This window comes from Gossypium hirsutum, chromosome A09, assembly GCF_007990345.1.
Source record: "Gossypium hirsutum isolate 1008001.06 chromosome A09, Gossypium_hirsutum_v2.1, whole genome shotgun sequence".
Lineage (NCBI taxonomy): Eukaryota > Viridiplantae > Streptophyta > Magnoliopsida > Malvales > Malvaceae > Gossypium > Gossypium hirsutum.
The window spans coordinates 71,919,442-71,944,514 of NC_053432.1; the positions used below are offsets into that span (position 1 = coordinate 71,919,442).

General features: G+C 33.9%; 1 protein-coding gene across 2 annotated transcripts; it reads right to left on the reverse strand.

Annotated features, from left to right (window-relative positions):
* Nucleotides 1-11,184: 11,184 nt before the first annotated feature.
* LOC107889475 (splicing factor 3B subunit 3) lies at nt 11,185-24,703 on the reverse strand. Of its 2 annotated transcripts, XM_016813911.2 has the most exons (15): nt 24,206-24,703; nt 22,515-22,649; nt 22,229-22,308; nt 22,025-22,108; nt 21,786-21,870; nt 21,519-21,679; nt 19,409-21,392; nt 17,472-17,779; nt 16,936-17,251; nt 16,691-16,846; nt 15,812-15,953; nt 13,950-14,026; nt 12,460-12,599; nt 12,130-12,238; nt 11,185-11,773 (listed from the first exon to the last, which is right to left on the reverse strand). In XM_016813911.2, exons 1-15 carry the CDS (start codon nt 24,392-24,394, stop codon nt 11,576-11,578), a joined length of 4,164 nt encoding a protein of 1,387 aa, XP_016669400.2. In that variant the 5' UTR covers nt 24,395-24,703; the 3' UTR covers nt 11,185-11,575. The 2 variants fall into 2 exon arrangements, with proteins under 2 accessions (XP_016669400.2, XP_040932558.1); XM_041076624.1 differs by lacking the exon at nt 24,206-24,703 and having other exon boundaries at nt 22,025-22,112; nt 22,515-22,576.
* Nucleotides 24,704-25,073: the final 370 nt, after the last annotated feature.

Genomic DNA, 25,073 nt, shown 5'->3' on the forward strand with positions numbered 1-25,073 from the left:
TTGAGTGCAGAATTTTCTTTGGGGTTTTCTCCAAGAATTCTCTCTTGAGTTTTCTTTAGAAGTTGTTTTAACAATCTTTTGATTGTGGGAGCCATCTTCAACCTTCTTCTTGCCATCGATATTCTTTGGAGGGGAGATTAGAGCCGTTTGAAGGAATTTGTGAATTCTTTCGGGAATTCAAGGGTTCTTAGGACTTTTCTTTATTTCTTGCTGTTTCGATTTGTTTCTTTATTCCTACTTGTGCCGATTCATCATCTAATATTTTGCTGTTCTTGTTTGTGTTTTAGCCTTGATTCAAACTCCAAGAACTCTTCATTTAATCGGTTCTTTTATTGGCCATATATAATCGACTCAAAATTCCCCAAAATTAGGGTTCTTGCCGTTTTCTATTTCTTCTTGTTGGGTGAAATTCGGCTGCTGAAATTTGGGCAATTCATATTGGGTGTTCAATTGGACCGAATCGCAACTTAAATTCACTTCTTGAACTGTTCAATTTCACCTATTTCTTTCTTTTCTTTTTTTTTGCCGCCCAAATCCCTAATCTTCCAATTAAAAATCTGATTGTTTCAATCTACTTACTGTTTTGGTGTTCTTGGCAGATTCGGCTTGTGGGAGTTCATTCTTGGGAATCACTTTCGTGTTCTTGGTTTCAAGAAACCTCTTTCATAAGTGTTTCGTTCCTTGATTAGATCTTGCTGATTTTTAGGGTTCTTATTCCAGATTTTAATTTTCCAGATTTAATCTCGTTCTTTGTTTGATTTCAGATCTGTTCGTTTAGAGCTTTCATAGGAGTTTCTCGTGACTTGGCAACTCGATCTTGGTCCGCGCGCGTCCCTATATCACAAGACACGCTCATGTGGTCCAATCGTGCCAAAAAGAGGTCCTATACTGACTTTTTAACATGGCCAACAGACACGGCCGTGTTCCATGACCGTGTAAAATTTAGCTAGCTACTGACTTTCTCACACAACCACAAGGCACGCCCGTGTTCCCTGGCCGTGTGGCACAATACAGGCTTGGTTTAAGCCAATTTGCCACCCTTTAAGGGTCCAATCCTACCAACATTAATAAGCAACATTTCTAACCAATTCCATGCTTAAAGATGACCATTTCATATTAGAACATAACACATTTCAAAACATGCATCAAAACTATGCACAAAACTTAACATTTGCTAGCCAATTGACATGGCATAACATATATACAATTCAAAACTTAATACATAGACATTCTAGCCTATACATGCCATACTTAGTAATATTTACACTTTCAAAGGTACCAAAAAAAGCTTGATAGTGTGGTGACAATCCTCGACTATCCGGAGCCTTCAGTAGTTACGATAACTGTAAAACAAACAGAAATCACATAGAGTAAGCTACGAAGAGCTTAGTAAGTCAAATACAAATTTCCAACTATTATAGCATAAAAATAATAGTAAATGGCCAGATTTCACAACCGTCTCATAGAATATTTCCTTACTTCACAGAAACAGTCTTTTCTATTCAAAAATCTAGTACGATACAAACGTACTTGTATGAATTATACATTTCATATCTCATACTTTATCATTGGACAATCCAGAAACGAAATAAATATTCACAGACAAGTACAATGTCGACGTCCCAGACGTGGTCTTACATGTAATTCAGTATCGATGCCTCTGTCCCAGACAGGGTCTTATACGAAAATAGATACGATGCCGATGTCCCAGACATGGTCTTACACGTAAATTTCAAATCGATGCCTGTGTCCCAGGCACGGTCTTACACGATAATTCAGGTCAATACCAACGTTCTTTTATCAGGCTCTCAAGGCCGTCCAATGCAGATAATAGTTTATAAACACAGAATTTAATCAACTTAAGACATAAGTGTAGTTTGACTTACCTCGTTCGGATTTCGGACGAAAATGGGTCGACTATTCGACTACTTTGGACTTCTCTCGATCTAAATCTGATTTTCTTTGTTCTTGATCTAATTAAATCCAAATTCAACCATTCAATCATTTATTTCATTCAAAAATAATCCATGAACACATATTTAGAGTACTTTGCATTTTAGCCCTTTAATTTCAAACTTTGACAATTTAGTCCATTTTTCACCAAATCAAAAATATGCAAAAATTCACCAAAACTATAGCTTGGCCAAATATACATGGCTTCCATACAAGCCCAATTAACACATTTAATTCACAATTTAGTCCTTTAAAACCTCGTTTTCACAAATTAGCTCAAATAGCTCATTTTATTAAAAATTCAAGAACAAAACATATAACTCATCTAACAAGCCTTCATAATTCATCCAAAAACATCACAAAACTCATGATATCAACAATGGCATTGATAAATGCTAAATTATACATATTTTTACCCTAAATACTTAGCATATTTATGGATGTTTATTACTAGATTTGTGGATTTTGGTGCTCTTAATCCGGTTATTTCATGTTTTGTACTCAGGAGAGCACCAAGAGTCAAAAGGATCCAAAAACGAGCAAAAAAGGGACAAAACAGACCAAATCGAGAAGATGACACGGCCTAAGCTTTGCCACACGGGCAGCTCACACGCTCGTGTCTTTCGAGGGTGTCGACTAAGGCTTTCACGATTCACACGACCTGGCCATTGACCCACATGGCCGTTGTAACACCCCGTACCCGAGACCGTTGCCGGAGTCGGACACGAGGGGTTCACAGACTAAATTCACTTACTTGCACAGTTCATTTTAAAAATTTCCAGGCAGTTGGCTAACTGTGTCACTGTCACCTTAAAAATCATATCTTGAGTTCTAAAACTCAAAAATCAGTTTCGTAATTTTTTCCTGAAACTAGACTCATATTTCCATCTACATATTTTTTTCTAGAATTTTTGGTAGGGCCAATTAGTACAGTTTATTAGTTAAAGTCTCCCCTGTTACAGGGTACGACTATACTGACCTTCATGCATTACGATTTGGATATCTCCCTGTACAGGGTTCAATACTGATGCCATTTGTTTCTATAGAAACTAGACTCAAAGAGGAATCTATACATATATGGTATGACTTCTAAATGTCTCTGGTTAATTTCTAATGAATTTCCAAAGTCAGATCAGGGGATCCAGAAACCGTTCTGGCCCTGTCTCACGAGAACTTTAACATCTCATAATATACTGTTCATATGAACGTTTCGTTACTTTCCAATGAAAATAGATTCATCAAGGTTCGATTACATAATTTATTCACTATTTAATTCCATTCCTACTATTTTTAGTGATTTTTCACATCCACATCACTGCTGCTGCCAGCATCTATTTTTAAGGTAAACTTTACCCATTTCATGATCCTCCATGGATCAACTAGAGTTTGTCATACATATTCCAAAAATGATCATGAATAACCATTCCCATGGCTAACCGTTACCAACATTTCCATACCTCTCGACGGACAACATACAAAACGATTATAATGCTATGATCAAAGTATATTTAAGCCATTTTCGCATGGCTATCCAAATTTACACAAAACCGAAGGGTACATGACCAACAACAAAAGGGTAGTCCTATACATGCCATTTCAAAGTTCAACCAAAAGTATACCAAAAGGAGCTTTGATAGTGTGGGCGAATTCGACTTCAAAATCCCGAGTCCGATAGCTGAAGAACCAAAATCTATAAAACAGAGAATCAAAGAAACAGAGTAAGCATTAAATGCTTAGTAAGTTTTGAGCAAAGAATTTAGACACAACCAAAGTATAGCATTCATGTAGCTAAACAGATAATTTCATATGCACAAATTTTCAATACCATACTTACTTCACATTACCAACCCTTATATTCATACACAAAGATTAACTTAGCCAAAGGCCGGTAGCTCATTTATCAACTGAGCGAATACTTATTTGTAAGGGCTCAACTAATTCAAAGCATATACGAAACATACCTCAATGTTGGGATGTTACAAGCGTATTAACTGAAATTTTTACAGCAAGATCGTTCATTCCCGAATCACGTACCTTCGGAATTTAACCGGATATAGCTACTCGTTCAAATGCCTTCGGGACATAGCCCGGTTATAGTAACTCGCACAAATGCCTTCGGGACTTAACCCGGATTTAGTAACTCGCACCAATGCCTTCGGGCTTAGCCCGGAATTAGTAACTCGCACAAATGCCTTCGGATCTTAGTCCGGATATGGTCACTTAGCACAAAGCCTTCGGGACTTAGCCCGGACATCATTCGAATAACCATGCACATTTAACAATAAATCATGACACATTCGTATTTCATTTTCATTAGCAAAACTCAAACACAAGACACTTATCACTCTTGCAATTTCGGCTCAATAGCCACTCACAAAGAGCATGATTTTGATTTTCTTAAAACATGATCTAATCAAATCATAATCTAAGCTCTATTACTCAAGAACTTACCTCGGATGTGGTCGAACGTTTTCAGCGGCTATTCGATAACTTTTTCCTTTCCCTTATCCAACTGTGGTCCTCTAAGCTCTTGAGCTAATTCAAACAAATTTAACTTATTAAAGTCTCATTATGCTAGCTTATGGCCGAATATGACAAGGAGTTTGATTGGTCATATGGCCACCTTCTAGCTCAACTACACAATGGTCATATGCATTTTTAATCACATCAAGCAATTTAATACAATTCATTCGAACATCAAAAGAAAACCTCAAGGTACTTAGCCCATATATACTTTAGGCATTAGAGTCACATATATATATGGAATCATGAATCAAACTCAACATTTTAGCTAATATTCCCCCTTGGCCGAATTTTCTAAGCCAAGACAAAAGCATCAATATGCTTGCCTCTAACCGAATACATGCAACACCAATCTTCTTCCTATGGCCGAATATGCATGTCTATGTTGAGGCCGATTATATACTTAATACCACACATAAATGGCATACATTTTACTAACTAATGCATTACATATTATAACTCAATACGCATCCATCATTTAATCCATAACCGAAGCACCATCATGTTTAAGTATATACCTTGAGATAATATATAGGTCATACCAATACATCATGTGCAATCATATATATATGTGCAAGAGCCGAATCACAAATTTGATTATAACCAAATTTAAACATATATCCAAAACATAAATCTTACCTACCATGCAATAAGCATAAATCACACTTATGGATATACCATGGCCGATACTTCCAACAACACCAAATAAAAATATACTTCATGGATCTAAGGTAGAATCAAGAAAGAAACTCATAATCATCAAGATGTAAGCAACTACCATTGTTCATCTAGATTTAGCATGAAACACAACCATCACCCTTATTAATCTCCATAGCCGAAAACCTTACTTATTCCAAAATCACAATTTCAACATGGTTTACCAACAATAACTTGATATCTCACTCAAAATCAACTAGGATTTCAAGAACTAGTATCAACTTCCTTACCTTAATATCGACCTAAGATGACCGATTGCTTCACTCCTTCCTTCCTCCTCTCAATTCGGCCAAGAAGAACCAAAGAACACAACTTGTTTCCTTTCTTCCTTAGAACATTCGGCCAAGAGAAATGAAAAAAGATGGACACTTTTTTTTTTGTTTTCTTTCTTACATTCACGGCAATGGGGAGGGGGGAGAATCAATCACACACATTCTTTCTTTTTTCCATTTCTCCTTATTACCCATACTCCTTATTTTATTGTTCCTAACATACATCACTAACATAACATGTTTGTGACATGTTTCCACTCATAGCATGGCTGGCCACTATGCCTTAATTTGGGTAAATTGACATGCAAACCCATCATTTTCACAATATGCATTAATAGGCCACTTTGCATTTGCCTAGCACATTTCTAAATTTTCTCACATAAGTCCTATTTGATAAAATTCACTTACAATTAAAAAAATTCAAACACGAAATTTTCACACATGCACATGTATATATAATGAGCATCAATTATGACGGTTAATTATTTTTATGACTCGGTTTAGTGGTCCCGAAACCACTTCCCGACTAGGGTCACATTAGGGCTGTCACAGCCGTGTGCAATTTAATGGATCGAACATGGCCTGGCAATCACGTCAAACGGCCGTGGCACACCGGCGTGTCCCTTTTTCAAAAGAGTTGTATTTTACATGGAAAAGGATACTTAGGGAGGAAGAAAGCCAACCAAAGCCTATATAAACACCCTAAGTATGACTTAGAAGGGGGCCCTCTCTCTAGAACTTTTCTGGAGTACAGAACCACACGCTGGGAATTACTTGAAGAAAGCCAGACGATCCATCCAAAAAACCGGAGCTACTCCAAGACTGAAGATCTCTCTCAGAATTCCTTCAAGGGTTTTAGAGTTTTCTTTATGTTTTGTTATTTTCATACTTTTGAGATGTACTCTTATTTTATTATGAACTAAACCCTTAGATAAGGGGGTTGAAACCTATGATGGATCTTGTTATTATTATCTGAACTGTATGATAAATACTTGATTTGTTCTTAATTATGTGTTTTTAATGCTTGAGTTAATATTTCGGGTATTAATTCATGATTTGATGTGCTTATGCAGAGGAGCAAAAGTCCCTGTCTAAGAGTAGATTTGGCATAATTAAGCGGAGTTGATCGAACGCCTAGAAATAGGGTTACGAGATTTTGCCGGATTAGGGTGAAACCTAATATGGGAGTCCATAGATCGATTTACTGCTTCCCTAGGGGTTTTAATTAAGAAAGAGATTTCGATTAATTCAACTGAGGGTTAGACGTTAGTAGTCTCGAAAGAGAGAATAATATAGGTTAGGGAGTCTCACGGATCAAGTCAAGTGAATAAATCATTTGGTTCAGAGTCAGATAATAAGTGAAATCTAGGTGGATTCCTCCTTGGGCGTCGTCTTTATCAATTACTTTTCTTCAAGTCTTTTTCCAAATTTTCTCTTTGCTTTAGTTTAATTAGTTAATTAGTTAAATAAACAGCCCCTCATTATTTCTAGGTTAAATAATAAAAAGATAGTTATTACTAGTACTTTTGGTTCCCTTGGGTACGATATCCCGGTCTTGCCATTATTATACTATTGTTCGATAGGTGTGCTTGCCTTTTCGTCGTGATAATAGTTAGTTTAGGTTTGATCTTCTTTATAAATATTTATTACTTGTTACGAATCATGCGATCAGGCATTTCATGAAATCTTTAATAGAAACAGAAATTCAGACATGGGCTTTGAAGAACACGAAGCAACGATCACAGAAACATAAAAATTACCAAAAACGGAACAAAACGAACCTTGAATCAAGCTTGAATCATGGCCGAATGCTTCAAACACCCAAAACCTCTCTTTTCTTTTTATTTTCGGTGGAAAATGGATGAAATAAATGGATTTTAACCTTTGTTTTATTTAATGTAACATAAATTCACCTTTTACCATTTTGCCCTTCATTAATATACCTTAAAACTTACCAACTACATGTCCATAATTGTCCACCATTTAAAAAAATGGTACAATTGTCATGCAAGGACCTTTATTATAAAAGCCAACCCAAATAGGTGCTTTATCATCTAGCACTCAAGTTTTACACTTTTCGCGATTTAATCCTTTTTCATAATTAAGCACAGAAACAGACAAATTAAATCACAGAAATTTCACAGATATAAATTCACATATCATAGGCACAGAAAATAATATTAAAATATTTTTCAAACTCAGATTTGTGGTCCCGAAATCACTATTCTGACTAGGGTCATAACCGGACTGTTACAGCCTAGCACCCAAGGAACAATTTGAGTGATTTATGATTGGTTTTTAATATGTATATTAAATGTTTTGAAATGTCCATATATGATCTAAAAATTTTGGTAATGCTCTGTAACCCTGTTTCAGCGACGGATAAAGGTTAGCAGTGTTACATTCACTACCTCCCACAAGTCAAAAGCCTGAAGGTAGGTCTTCATCTTTACTACCCAAATATGGTAGTTTTCACCATTGAACACAAGCGGTGGAGGAGGTGAGAAACTTGCTGAAGACATTTTTGCAAAAACACAAAAACAATAGCCCTCAAAGATCAATGACTCTGGATTTCAATTGTTGGTGTTATGAGCAAAAAAAGAAAGTAAAACAGAGAAAATTAGCAATCCAATTTGACTTGCTATGTGTCATCATGGTTTTCAAATACAAATTATACAATATATATTAGTTGATTCAAGCCAGAACTCAACTAATCCCACTAATACAATCTTGAAAATTTAAAAACTTAACTTGTACACAAGTTGTTTTTTGTCAATTAGCACCTAAGCACAAAAAATAAATCCTACAATTGGCGTAACATAACATGCACCAAAAAATATTTCCATACAATTCTCATGTCTTCAATAATCTAAATAGTCAGCAACTTCATAGTTCGCCATGCAGTGCACAGCTTGAGCATCAACGAGCTTGTTCTTTCTTGACTCATATAGAGAGTTCAACCTTTTAGACTGTCCACCAAATGACTTGGCGCTTGCACTCTCAGATTGTCTACCAAATAACTTGGCGTTTGCACTTTCCGCCATATGTACTCGCCACTGCATGGTTGGCCATCTCGCAACCAATAGCTTCAAGTCAAAGAAGCTCACTCGATTGCAAGTCAAGGGTTTGATCAATTTGTAGCAACAATAAAACACTTCAGATCTTTTCATCTCCAAACTAACTTTTTCTTTTTTCCTCTAGTAGATTCTCCTCAAGTTTCAACTAAAACAACATTTGGACTCTTCTTTCTCAGCTCCTTTAAAAGCTTGAAACACCTAGGCCTAATATGACCTAGAACACCACAATAGTGACAAACAATTTTATGGTTATGCTTTCTACAACCCTTTGGGTGAATAAACATCCATCTTGGAATACTCTGGTTGTTCAACAACTTTGTTAGCTTTGACAAACATAGTTGGTTATATTGTTTTGTCTCTTATATAACAAAGTCCACCCTTAATAAGGTCTTTTTTTATCGGCTGTCAATATCTCATCTAGCTTATCATTGTTAGACCCAAGTTTCTTTAACACAAATTTAGTTTTTCACAATTCCTTTAATGTTGCCTCTAATTTGGTTGACTTGACATTCAAAAGATAATATTTTCCCTTGATTTTCCTCACTTATGACTTCATGGTGACTCTTTGTTCTCCAATTTTCCAGAAGCTAGTGAGGCAAATTGAGGGAAAATATTATTTTAGAACTATTTTTCCTCACTAGATGGTTCGAGGGACACAAACATTGAGTCTCTAATTTTATTTATAAGAATGATCTCATTGAAAGTTTTATATAAGATACAAATCTTAGTAAAATCTATATAAATAAATTAGCTATACTATCAATTCATTAAATAACAATGTTATTTTAAAATCTAAAATAAATTGTTTTAGGTACATTTCTTGTAGTAACACCTCTTTATATATAGTAAACATGATATTTCAAAACATTGTGCTAAGAATCATTCATAAGTCAATAAATATCAAATAATGGTAAAAAAATAGAAAATAATAAAATGATAAAAATAAAACATATCAAATAATAATGAAAATCATATTTTTTGTGTGATGAAAATGAGAACTACCTAAATATTGGATGGAAATACCTAAATATTGGATGTCCAAGTATATTACTGTGAGACTATTTAATCCATAATCAATCTAAAATAACAAATGTAACTTAGTATGTATATGAAGTCTAATTCAATATTTTTATGATTTTAATCTATTTAAATTTAATATTCAATAATTATAATTATAATTAGTTTCTATTTATGATTAAAATAAATATGATTAAATGCATCAAAAATTAATTTATAGTATTTTCTAAATGTATATTAATAATGAAAATATAAAAATTTAAACAATTAATTATATGAAAAACTTCATCAACTTTTTTCCATTTTATTTTGTATTCTCCATGTCTATTTTATGGTTCATGTTCAGGGCTCGTGATTGCTCCTCATAATAATGTCGTCTCCAAGGCTTGAATTTGCATTCTCCTTTAGAAGTGCAATGTACCTTATCAATGCACTCAACACTTATATATGATCTTTTTCTTCCATTTTATCAAAATATATTTTAGAGTTAAAGTGTAAATTTGTCATCATACTATTGATGAATATTGAAATTTGTCACCATACTTAGTTTTCATTGATTTTTGCCATTATATTTTAAAAATATGAGTAAATTTACCATTCAACTCTTATGTGATTTAATATTACTACTAATATTTGAATTTTATTAAATTTTGCAATCAATTTTGATTTTTTAATTAAATTTTCTATAAATGAAATAAAAACTTGGAAAAAAAAATACATATATCATAAATGATAAAAATAAGTTTATTTTTATAAAATGGCCATTTTTATTTAATTTTAATATTATATTAATTAAATTATTATTTTTAAAATTTAAAGTAAAATATAAAAATACTTACTAAATTTTGTCTTCAAATTACTTTAAATTAAAATTGAAAAGCAAAATTTAATTTTTAGTGGCTAACTTTAATAAAATACCAGTAAAACAACAAAGTTCAAAATAGAGTTAAAAGAATAATATTACATTTATCTTTAATTTATGGACAATGGCAAATATCAATCAAATTAAAATATAATGATAATTTTAAAAATATAATGAAAAAAAATACATATTAACTTTATAATTTACATATTGGTTCGTAATATTGAAAAGCTAAATGGTAATTAATATAAATAAATACCATATATTTAATATGAAATTGAAATCAAATCATTATGAGTTAGGATTTTTATTATTTTCATTTTATTTTATAGTTTAAAATTGCAAAACATTTCGTAAAAAATATTTATTTTGTTTCTAATTAAATCACATAATTTCTTTTTAAATGATTAAAGTATATTAATATACTTTAAAAAATATTATTTTTATAATATTAATTTAATAATATAATGAACAATAAAAAAGTATATCTATCCACTAGAATACTTTTATATAAGCATACCCATTAAGAGAAGTTTTGCAATTCCATAATTTTTTTATAATTACTATTTTAAAAATCCATCCGTTATATTTCACATCATACATAAAAATAAATTTATCTGATCCATCAACTTAAATCATTAAAAAATAATAATTTCTGGCATTATGCCATGGAATCCATCAAACTAAATCATTACAGAAAAACGAAAAAATGACATTCGCTTCTTTCTTGAGGTTGAATAGAGAGCTTTTTTTAAAAAAAAAATTAAACAAGAAACATGTAATATTTTGTTGCAGAAGAAAAAACCCAATTCAATTGCTGCTTTTTAGGCCTTACATTTTCCATTTGAACCAACTATACAATGTTATTACTTACAAAGGGAAAAACATAGCACCAACTTTACCCATTTACTTCAGCTATTTATTCCTTGTGCCTTGCAGCTGTGTTACCCAACCTCCGATTTCTGTAATGGACTATAAAACCAAAATGTGCATGATTGCAGCCGGTGGTTGTCATCTTCTTGTACCCAGCCCTCACACTGCCACTTTTGATGTTCCCTTGATATCTCGAGTCAGAACTATGATCACAAGCCATATTTGTTACTGTTATTGATCTCTCCTTCATCAACGCTGTCTCAAATAGCATCTTGTTATTATTAATTCAAGGCATAATGGACTCGTTCAAGGAGTTGCACGACCTTGCTGACCGGGATAGGTGAAGGTGGTGGTTTCGGACTCAACTTCTGAGTAACTGGAGAAATAATGGGAAATGACAATACAGCCTCTTGCTGCATGCTTGTAAGCTCCAAGAATTGAGATAGCATGTCACCGTCAAGTATCTTGGGGACGCCAGCCTTTATCCCCACAAACAAACAATAAACCACAGTTAGAAAAGAGGCTTGCTTTTTCTGAACCCCTGAATTAACATCAAACAGACAAAAGCAGCCTGGATCCCAAGACCCACACCAAAGAAAGAATATGAAGCATAACATTTTTTTAGAAAAATGGAGGACGATTGGCAAAACTAAAGAAAGAAACAGAGCACAGCAAGGAGCTAATATAGAGGCTCAATTGCTCCTAGATTTCAATATTTCATTGGCTGAATAAAGCTAGTGGCATTAAATTTTCATCAACATCTACAAGGCTCTACAGTTAAAAGTAGCAAGTGCGTACTGCTCAAGATCAAATCACCTTGAAAACACATTCTTACCGGGTTTTCACGACTACGATATTCGTTATGATCATTGCCTAATACAGGAGCAGTCAATGGATGAAGAATGAGTCTAGCTTGGACGGCTTCCAACAGTTCGTATTCCTCCCTACAGAAACATACAATGTATCAAACAAAAGTCCCAAATCCAGACATAAATCAAAATATCAGAACATGGGAGCCTATGCAGCGCTAAAGACCAACCATGTCTATTGACATTAACCTCGGCCCATTATTGAAGGTACAACTAAATGATCCAACACTTAGATGATACAGATTACTTTCCAATACTGAAATCAATTCACTTCATCCCCAAACATTAATCCATACCTTGATATAGGTATGAAGATCATTATGCTTCCCAGGAGTGTGCTGGCCATTATAGCACTATGTGAAGGGTCAAGACTTGCATTCAGAGCCTCACAGCTGTTTAACATATCATCAGCTGGAAGTTTGTAAATAAATGAACCCTACAAAAAATATATAGAATATCTCAAACAGCTAGTTTAAGAGGAAAAACCATGTCCAGAAAAACTTAAAACGTAAATTATCTGCCCAAAGAACAAGCAACAAACAGTATAACCATTAATGCACTGTTCAGCATTTAAGCACAAAATGAAATCCATAGAGTTCAGGGATAATAAGAATTTAGCATCTCACCTATCAAAAGGATTTCAGTCAAATCAAATTGAAAAGGAACATATCAGACTAAAAACCCTTTCTAGATGTATTATATTTTCTTTTATGAGATAAAAACTGCTAGATCAAAAGAGTTGCTCTGTTTTTCCCCCTCCTCATGAATACTCACTAAACTCCAAGAAATAATCACAAATGTAATATTAAGCAGGCAAAGCATAATAGCAACTAATCATTAAAGAAAATGTCTACCTTTTTCCTCAATCAATTGAAAGCAAACTTCCACAACACCACACAGCAAGATTATTTCAAAATCACAAAACAGGTGATTCTATACCAAGAAAAAAAATTATAAGATATAGTTGCTCACTAAACAAAAAAAATTCTAGCATATTTTGTAACTTTAGAACTCAAATAATCCAATGATTGGGCTTAGTACGGCAGAGTGATCAGTATAATTTCCAAGAACTCTACACTGAATGAAATTGACTCTAGCTTCTTAGGACAAGAAAATGGACCCAGTGAATTGTACATAACTGTGGCAGGGATTACATGCAACCAGAAAACAGCAATACCTCTATCATCAATCTTGAGTTGTTGCGACAGATTTTCGTTATAGTAACCCTTGTTCACCACATTCACACCATCCTCGTTATTTATTCCTATAAGCACTAATTTCCCATGCACAACTTCTCTATTTAGACAAGTGAATAACCAATATAATTCACTATGAAGGAAGCAGACCCTTTTTTAGGTAGAACCTGGAATTTACATCATCCTTTACAATTATATTGATGATACTAAATAGAATAATGTTGATAATATCACCAAGGCTAATGATTATTTGACCTTCAATTGGCTAGCATGATCTTATAAAACCTAAGGCACATTACAATATCACTGATAATGATGAGCTGCAACAATACTAAATAGAGTGATGCTGATAATATCACCAAGGCTAATGATCTCTATTTAACTTTCAATTGGCTAGCATGATCTCATAAAAATTAAGGTACATTACAATATCACTGATAATGACGAGCTGCAACGATACTAAATAGAAAATTGTTGATAATATCACCAAGGCTAATGATCTTTATTTGACTTTCAATTGGCTAGCCTGATCTCATAAAACCCAAGGCACATTATAATATCACTGATAATGATGAGCTGCAACGATTTACCTTCTTGATGCTCATGGCAATCTCACCCATATAGTATGCACAAGTCTGCGTCAAGTTGCGTTCAGGGCTTGCATTATCTGAGACATTAAAAATTAATAAATGAAATTATCCCAGACAGAAACACAAGCATATCAGCAGCTAAAATACATGATAAAAATTAGAATCACACATTCATTGTTTATTTGCGTTTTATAAATTGAAAAATTTTTAATGTTAAATTTAATAAGTAGTAAACTTGGATTATAAAAATTGTTTGGTCTGTTTTTGAAAATTAACTGCTGAATATTAATATATTATTTGATAAATGTAGATGTTAAATTTTGAAAATTTTCATTTTATATATTTGCCATTAATTTTATTGAATATAAAAAATATTTGATAAAAGGTAAAAATGTTAAATATAAAAATATCATAAAAACTAAAAATAATTAATTTTAACATCCAAACTAATAATAAAAGTAATTAATTTAAAATATTGTAAAAGAAAAAAATGTATTCTTCATGGTAATGAGTCACTTCTTATCTACTTATCTTTTTCAATAGTTTTTCACTGAAGAGGCTCTATCAATTGATTTATGATAATTATTATTAAACACGTTTAAAAAATTAAACTGCTGAAAGTATTAATTTTCAATAAATTGAAATATTTCAACAGGTTATCAAACAAGACCTTAGGCTCCATTATTTCATTTACACAGGATAATAGGCTATGTTAACATTCAGACAACAAAATCCAGTTCTGGTTCCAGCTGAAGGTAATAGCAATCAGCGATGACCTCCTAATCCCACCATTAAAGAAGTTAGCATCTAATGAAACTAAAGATCTTGATACAGATCCCAAAAAGTGCTTAACTTCACATTTGTATGGGTCTAGGGACTACTCATCTGTTTTTCTCCTTGAATGCTTCATGCTTTCTACTGTCTTTGTCAAGGTTCCAACTGTTTTTTGTTTCTCTAAGCTATTTTACTGTCATTAAGATAGTTCCTAGTTGGGGGTTCCAGTTTCTACATCCTTTACCTTACACTTCTGGTATTATTTCTCTTTTTTGTTTTGCTACTAAAACTATTATTCCCTTCGTATATATCACAATGAGTATTAAATATGCAGTGCTGAAAATTGTGTGTAATGAAAGAAAAAACCTGAGGGTGAAAAGCTACAGGGATAAAACAATATTTAAGGAGCCAATGGCTTTATGATTCATTGAATACAATTAGCCAAGCGTACAAGGTCAAAGCATATGTCATTTTAAAATGATAACATTTAAGCTGTATATGTAAAATGCAAAAATCCAAATATTTTGTCCATAAAATATATTTTCCTTCTATAACGATCAATAAAACTTTTTTTCATATGATTTGGTAAAACTATATTTTAATGCAGTTGCATCAAATATGAAATTGTTATTGTTTAGGAAAACTTCAAAAGAAATGCTTTGCTTATCTAAATTATGCTCCACAAAAGCACAAATTACCAAATAATACATTTGATTAGACCATCCGATTAATAATACTTTGAGCTCACTAGTCATGTATACTGTTAAACTATTATAAAATTGTTTTACATAAATAAATATAACACGAAATTTAGTTTCAGTATAACTTTTTGTGAAGTACTCGTTCCAACAATCAGATTAATAAGGCTTGATAAATAAATAAATTCCTGAAGACAATGATTTCCTTCCTTGCATAATATATTCACAACATTGTGATCAGTCTTTAGCAAACTATAGCAATAGCTACTAAGAGAACTTGAAGATAAAAAAGGGCCTCTATAAAACTTGAAGAACATATGAAGAAATACATATAAATGTAACCATACATACAACTAGACAGTAAAACGAGTCATGGTTTCATGTACTTACCTTCAAGACGATCTGAACAAGACAAGACAGCAATGCTGCCCTTTCGATCTGAAACAATGGCGGTATCAGCATCAGTAAGAACACAATCAGCAACTAGCCTTTGAGATGGGTCACAATATGTCTGATCCAGTTTCTTGGAGTCCTAGCGTATAAGAAGGTAGAGTTGGTTTAGAATAGATATCAAAGATCATGATTACAGCGATGCAGTTGGTAAGGGAGTTGTAAATAGGTAAAAGAACAATTGGTTACACCATGACAGTGTCTTATGGAGTGATCACCCCAAAAGTCATGGTGATCTACACATGGAGACTAGATCACCATGTAGGTAAGTAAGAAACTCACGGTCTTCTGGTGGCACTGATCTCTCAGAATGTGATTTATTTACGATGCTTATTACCAACGAGAAATAATATATAAAATTAACTATACTGGTGAAACCCTTTTCTAGTTAAGAGTTAAAAACCTGTTCCCTTTCAAAATTGTAATCGTTTTATGTATGATATTTTACCTTTTTAAAGTAATATTAGTTGTAGAAAACTTAAACATAAATTGCCTTTTTGGCTTTCTAAATGTCGTATAAATTTAAATAAATATTTTTCTCCTTTTGATAAAATTTTAATAGATCTAATTCAATTTGTTTACCTAATTTATTTTATAAAAGCTAGTTTATCCCTTGATGTTATATTTTCTAATTTAACAGTTCAGTAGCATTTATGATTATTACCAAAGTAGATTTGAAATCACAAATGATAAGATCACCATAATGCTTTGATTACCATATTAATCTTGAAAATTATACAAAAACTATCTATAAGCATTAAAGGACATGGTTGACATCAGAAATGAATTTACCATTTACAGTCAGCAAAATTTTCTCACCTCATTATATGAATAGAAAAGAATACCATCACGACAATCGCCTACAGCAATTCTAGTAAAATATGCCGTCAATGATGTTATCATAAACCGCGTCCTCGCTATTGCAAATCTTCTCACCCTTTGAGGATTATCATTGGGAAAAGCACATACATAGAACTGGGGGGTAAAAAGGATCAACATCTTAATAGACTAATTAATGGCAGAACTCTAGCATTTAAAGGAATAAATTGTGGTTTGCAACTTACAGCATTACCAGCAGAGGCCAAGAAGTAACGGCCTAGATATGGACATATAGCAAGTACCATTCCAGGCCAAGTGGTTGTGTAAGCCGGCCGGAACTGCCATGCTTCAGTTTCTTCCAGTTTTACTCCATCACAACTAGTATCATCTGGGCTACTGCAGATACTACTGCTTGATAGTTGTTCAGTGGCATGACCAACAATTTCACGAAATGGTGAGTTTCGTTGAGAAGATGACCCGGCCATTGAAGAGAACGTCATCGACCCACTATCTGAATGTTGTACATGTTCAATGCAGAGGACAATTAGACGGCCCTTGGTGCTGTAGCAAAAATATCGAATCAAAACATATGGAACTAAAAGCATGGAATATTCAGAAACTTTTAAAGGGAAGGGAGAATTTTTCTGTCAATTATAAGGATTCTCGAGCCCTCTTCTAAAAAATAGTTACCCAGTTTAAGTCACCATGCTTCAAGCAAAGATAAAAAGTTGAGCCCTTCAATACCCAAAAAGGAAAAATAGGGATAACAAAGTAAATGAACCTTTCAGCTTCACCACTGGGCATTATGGCTGGACCAGAAGACAGGCTAGTTCCAACTACTAGAACCTGTTCATTTCCAGCCCTAACTAGTTCCATGCATTTTCCAGTTTCTCCAGGTCCGAGTTTGAAAGATGCCATCACAGACCCACTGAGGGGGTCCAAAGCACAAATTTCAGAACATGTGTCACTATTTGGCTCAGTCCTCATCACAATTAAAAGCTTACTTTCACTATGATACAGGACCTTCCGTGGAGTGCCTTCAAGATGAAACTTCTGCACATTAAGTCTCTTACTGTGCACCATCTCCACCTTAAACACAAAATTAAAACTAGTGACTTCAACCAAATCATGCACCAGATTAGAATTGAGATGCTTTTAAATAAATAATAGAACCACATTTTTCTGAAAATGGAAGCTATTACTAATCATAGTTTCTTCTATGAGAAGACAAGGAATCCAATAATATCATCTAAGTCATGTAAGAGAACCATAACTAAATTACAACAACTGTCCATCACTCCACCTATGTCAATCAACCACTCACAGTTCCTTCATAACCCCACTTGTTCATTCATACAGCTCTGACAACACCATCCACTAGCAGCCAACAGTAATCTAATTTTCACAAGCATCGCACTAAAACAAAGCTACATAGTTTAATTGATCAAATAATATTTAAATTCAGACAACAGTTTTTTTATCCACTGTAATTGTAACTCAATTGCCTTTGGCTTTGTTTGGGGCCGCAGTGCGGTGCGTTTAGCTTACTTTTTGTCTCACGCTACACTATCGCTACAGTATCTAATCTCACCGCCACCGCTGTTTATACACTAACCGCAGGTAAACGCACCACCCATCCAAACTCACCCTTTATCAAGCTACCAAACCATGTGCTCAAATTTCCTTTACATGACATATAGGTGTACATACATTCATACATATATAAATACATATCCAGAACACAAAGAGGAAAATATCCAAGTATTCAGCAATTAATTTAAACATCAGGGATAGATGATTATGGATGCAAGGAGAAACGTTCAGTAAGAATCAGGAGGAAAAGGATCAATGATAAGAATGAGAACATTGCATCCTATATTTGTAACAGGCAACCCACTAATATACAACTCTGCAAGCAATGGCATTGCCAACAAAGTTTTTGGGGGGCCGGAGTTAAATTGTATATTTTTACAATAGTAAAAATGCAATTTCACCATTTTAGTAGTCTATCTTTATAATTTTTAAAGCATTAAATAAATTTTTTATTTTTTTTTGGGGGGGGGGCGGCAAAGTGCAATTTTACCATTATTAATTTAAAATTTTATAAATTACAAAGGGCCTAAATGGAAAATTTTCCATTTTAGGGGGGGCAGGGACCCCTGCCAGCCCCCCCTTGGCTCCGACACTGCCTGCAAGTTTATTTGTCATTTTTGAACAGCCAAACAGGCTTTATATGAATCCATATGGATGAAGTATGGTCATGGAAGAGTTGAAATCAGGTCCACCCATGCTATGCACTCATACAGTTACTAAAATGAGTCATCTAACTTGGAAGGAAGGGCTAGATGCAGTTTAATTGATAGCTCTACAGAGTTGAAGTTCCAAAATAATATCCAGAGCACCAAATTTCCCAACATAACTCATACAGACTTGTCTATCCATTACTAGGCAGATAGACAAATTTGGCAGTATTTAGGGAAGAGGGGAGAAATTTTAAGCCATAAAAGTGTATGAACCCAAAGCTTTAGACATCAAGAAAATGCCAAAAACATCATGGAAAATTAGTTTGTCAGCCAGGTTTACTTCAGAAAGTTTACTCCCAAACAGTTCCAATAAGTCAAAAGCCAACTGTTCAAGGCTGGAAATATAAACTATCATCAATAGTATGACAGCCAAACAATCACGGTAATTCAATGTTCTAAAGATAATGACTCTTACCAAATGTAAACTGTTTTCTGCGACAAATAAAATTCCTTTAGGGCATTCAACAGAACACACAGGAGTTGCATGCGTGGAAGGTTGAAATGATATAGATGTATAAGAAAGGCTATGCCTAGCTGTATGCAATAACCAAGGCCTGTCACTGAGAGCTATAATATCTGCATCAAGTGAATCACTCAAAGGAACAAGGAAAACTGGAGTAATGCCAATTCTACGAGTCGCGATCAATTGAAGAGTAACAGGAAGGCCATCTTTCTCACCCATATTAACAGAACATGTTTCTGATCCAAACGAATTTAATTTTGTATTCAATAAAAAATTCTCAACCTTCCCAGGAAAAGGAATAGAACTACGTAGGCATAGTTCCGATGAAGGAGCGAAGGCAGAAGGCCACTCAAACCGAAGCAGCATTCCATTCCTCAATCCTGCCAGAACATAGAACTGATCAACAAGCACTAGCCTTACGTCTTGAGGAATGCAACCACTAATAGCAGTTTCAATAGTAGTCGTTAGTGAAATTGTTCCAGCACCAAGAACTCTTAGACCTCCAGGTACAAAAGATAGAATTTCCACAGAAGGCTTATGGGTACCAATAACAATGGTAATACCCATGCCAACTCCGACAGGAGGAACAGCTCCACCAACATCCACCAGGTTTACATTAGAGCTTAAATGCCTCATCTCCAAATGCTTTTGAGGTATTGATATGCACGATAACTCATACTGCAATCTCACATGCTGCAATTCATATATTTCGTAATTATATGCTGATAGCGATCTGACCCCAAGAATAAAAAGGAAATATGGATTAGAAGTGGAGACAACTATCAAACTTTGGCCAACTGCCCCCAAACTGATACTCATATTATCTGGGGACCAAGTTGTGCAGACGGGAGAAGACATAATGATACCTTCAGAATGGGCAGCCTTAGTAGGCAAACAAAGCCTAACTGCATTTTGGTGAATTTGGACGAGCTGGCCATCAGCAACAAGACCACATGCCAAAGTACAGACATCAGGTTGGAAACCAACTGACTCAGTAACATCAGTAAAGCTTAATCCAACTGATAGTACCCTGGTCTCCTCAACAAATGATAGCACAAGAAAAGAATGATAAGAGTTCGTAACTTTCATCTGAACTGTCCAGGTTCCACTTATTCCTTGGTAAATAGGGGCAGTTCTTAGAAGCTTTTCTACACTAATTCCACTTCGTATGATTCTTAATGATCCCTCAGGTGCAACACCACAGCATGCAAACATTTTATCATGTTTCTCCCCATGGTAATTCACTATTGACATGTCCAAGATGGGAGCTATATTTTGAACAGGACTTTTGTATATTAGCTTCTCATTTTCAACCTTAAGGACCAGACCATCCCCCATCTCTACAATTGCCACCAGGAACCCACCATCGACCCACGAAAGGGACTTGCAAGGTTGACTTCTGTAGAGGCAATCAGATATATTCACCTTAGGGCCATCAGAATCAAAGGAAACATCGATCATGTAAAATTCTCCAGTATCAAGACAAAAGATCATCCTCGGACTTCTATCGCTTTTCGGTTCCCAACTAAATGAGCAAACATGTTTGCAGGTTGTTTTTCCACTTCCACTTTCACCATCTATACACATTGGATCATAATCACTCAGCTGCAGTAAAGCACATGCAGCAACATTAAATAACCCATCATCATCAAATTCATGTGCTGTACATAACTCTTCAACACAAATATGTTCCTCTGGTGTATGGACTGAAAAATCTAAGGTTGTTCTATACACACAGTGTGGATTACGTGCATCTCTAAGATCCATCAAGAGAGCATCACCAACCCTAAACAGCAACGCATATCCACAGGAATGAGGAACTTCAACAATGCTATGTGCTAGTGGTCCAGCTTCAAGATACTGTGAAAGGATGTCAACTGCATGCTCTGATAGATTCCATCCCAACAATACCAGTTCATTCAGGGTATTACCTTTCCTGCAGTAACAATATGTACCCCTTTCTTAGACTAGCCCAAGCAAATATATATATTATCCCGTGGGAAGACAGATAAACCATAAATATGACCATTTCCTAGATCATCTTTATAAATTTAGTTCTTACCTATTTAAAACAATGGCTAAAACAGGATTATGCTCCTTATTTGTTTGGATAGGATCTTTTGAAACAAAGCACATGCTCCATATTGTACCACGTATACTAGTTCTTTGAGCATTTCTAGTAGAACTACCACTGCCTTCATTCTCAGGTGGATAAAATATTTTCTGAAATACTCACAGATAAGATCTCATAATTCCATATACACAGTAAGACAAAGTTTCAACAAAAAATGCTGCAAGAACACTGAATCCAGTCTGACAATAACAATACCTTGTCAACAATATCATCTCCAGACATTGAAAGGGAAAAAAAGGCTAATCGGTCTTCATAAGCACTAGTAGCAATGAAACGGCCACTGTTAAAGGAAAATCAGGGAAGTTAGGCCAACCCATCGCATTGCTAGACATGATATTCTGTTAGTTTTTAAAAAAATGGATCTAGTTTCAACATGCACAGAGACACAAGAAAATAACATGCACACAGATTAATCTTTGGCATAAGGGACTTACGTTGAATCAACAGCTAGCATTCTTCCAATTTGATCCCTTGCATTTCCAGGATCTGAAAGCTGAATATGGTCGACGGGAAAAAACCTATCTCAAAAAATATGTATCGTCACAGTGGAAGTAAACATACCAAAATGTCAGCTGTAGAGCCATTAGGCACGTTCACTTTCAACATGGAAAACTAAATTGCGGGATAGAAAATAAAACCTGTGCATCTCATTGCAAAATGTGAGAAAAGATAACTTTCCAGAATCAGAAATAATGACCAACAGGTCTTTCCCAGGCATCTAAATAAAGAAAACAGAAGAAAGCAAATTAACTTAAAATGAAATTATAGTATAATTGTATTACAAAAAACTGCTTCAAATCATATTAACTTTATCCAGTCCAGAAGATCTATTATTAAAAATAAATAAAGTAAGAAATACTCTCAGACAAATAAATATAAAGAGGATATGTCCTACAATGCTTCCATTATACTTTTGGTACAGACCTGTGTATTTTGTCCATAGACCTTCTCATTACAAGGTAGAATGGCAAGATCCTTTATTGTACCAAAGACAGTCTGCTCACAGACAGATGTCGCAATACCATCTTCACCAATTATTACCAACTCTATGGACGTCTCCTGAATAAAACACCACCAAACAATCAGTTAGATTAGCTATCGTTTTACAAAAATGTCATGAATTAACAGTGGTTTCAGAAGTAATTTCCTCTGATACAATAGTCACACGCAAAGCAGAGCAAACTAGAATGGGTCTTTTGGAGGATAACATCAATGATCCAGAAAACCTAATCCATAACCCTTATTCTTTTAATCTAAACCTATGTTCAATTGGAAAATGTTTTTTTAATATATTTATAGATGTTATCATACCATTTTCACCAATTATTACCAACTCTATGGTGTCTCATGAATAAAACACCATCAAACAAACGGTTAGATTAGCTATCTCATTACAGAAATGCCATAAATTCACTCTAGTTTCAGAAGGAAGAAATTCATCAAATACAACAAAGAGTCAAACTCGAAGCTGAGCAAACCCAGACAGCTTTCTTCAGGAACAAGGTTTACAATCCAAGAAAACTAATCCATAACCCTTTATCCTTTTATCAAAATCTGTGTGTGTTGTTCTCAATTGGAGAATTCTCTATATTACCATATCCCATTTCTTGAAAACCAATTCCAACCCATTTGAATATTAACCCATGACACCACTACTGCACAAAAGTAAAGACCCTCTCTTTTAGATTGATTTCCCAAAACAACTCTATGGCTACAGTAGTTGGTACACTGAATTGAGTGTAAGCCATAGATTGAAATGAATGATAGCCACTTAATTGATTACTACAACTTTTCATCCTCATGAGTACGCCTATCTCAACTATTGTATCGAGTCACGGATTGATGTGAAATCAACATGATCTTTTGCCTTAGTGAAATCCAAGAATTATATAAACTGTTATATTTGAATTAAATTTGCTTCTCTTTTCAACTTTACTGTCTCCATTATGTACAGTTCTCCCAATTTCCTAAGGTAATTCTTCACAGTGTGATTGGAAAGTGTTTGCACTTACATAAATGATTTCTTAATATAAAATTGAAGGAACTTATTATCAGAATTAATAACATTAAAGTATCACCATCATTATCAAAAACAAGTTTGACAATAGGATGATAGAAGCAAATGCAAATAACTGAGAGGCTGTAGATTCAAAAAGACGCATTAAAAGTCAACGTTACAATACTATATTTGAGCATGGGAATTTAAAGAAGAAATAAAGATGTCGTTATGGAAATGCTATAGGAAGAGTTAGTAACAGCACAAGGTCTTGGATGAACCATGTAAATATCAGTTTGAAAGTAACTTCTAGTTCATATATAGAACTAAATACTAGGTCGAAAAGTGAAAACAGCATCATAAATGTCATTAAAAAAAATTGACAAGGAATATTTAAACTATTTTCCTATTACAATTTATCTCTTACGAATTAAAATAAAACCACACATAGAGTTATCTTAAGAGAAAATTTTAAAGCTTATCCTATTAGAAACTAATTAAAAAAAAAAGGTAAGCACTGTCTAAATGCAAGTTGATTATTGTTTGTACTAAGTAAATTGATCGAACTCGATGAATAAAAGTTAAAATTAATTAAAAACCAGGAAAAAAGTGGAAAGACCTTGCCGAAAACGACGTCCAGGGAAGAAGGAGAACGGAGGTGACCGTAAGCGACCTGAAGGATAGCACTTCCTCTAAGTACACACTTGGCTAGGTAGTTAACGCCTTGCGAAGAAACAGTCGCTGACGACGATGCCGGTGAAGAGGAAGATGCCTTCGCCGTTGAGCACTCTTCCTCGGAAAGCGCCATTTTGCCCCCTTTCTTTTTACTTTTCTTTATTTGTTTGGCAGTGGAGTGCAAAAACTAGGGTTTTTCTTCTTTCCAGATCGGAAAGATTTTCTTTTTCCGAAACCCTTTTAGTTCAAATGTTTTCTGGACATTAGAAGGATCTTTATTTTGATTTATGATTTGATTATTTTAAGGTTAAGATTGGAGAGGAAGGCTTCGGTTAGGGAGTTGGTTCCATGCGGTGTGAAATGAGCAAACATCAAAGGTGTTCTCACTTCTCTCTTTCTAGAGTCTGCAATTTTTCTTTTTCTTTTTCTTTTTTTTTTAATTTATTTGAATCACTGTAATAACAGAAGTTTTTTATTTAATAATTATTGTAAAACTTTTTTTTCTTGGATAATTCTTTTTGTTCATCGGGGCAATTTAAAATAGAAAAAAAATAAAATTATATAAAAATCATTTTAAAAAACTAGATAATTAAATTAAGAATTAAATTATAAAATAATTTTTAAATTATGAATACGTGAATATTATTAATTAAAATTTAAAAGTTCTAAATACTCTTATTTATTTTTTGAAAAATATTTGACATATTATTTGAGTTTTTAGAGTATAGTGAATGTAACTGTTATATAGAGTATAGTAAAATATTTAAAAGTAAATAACTAAAAAAAATATACATATCAAAATTTTAAAGCTA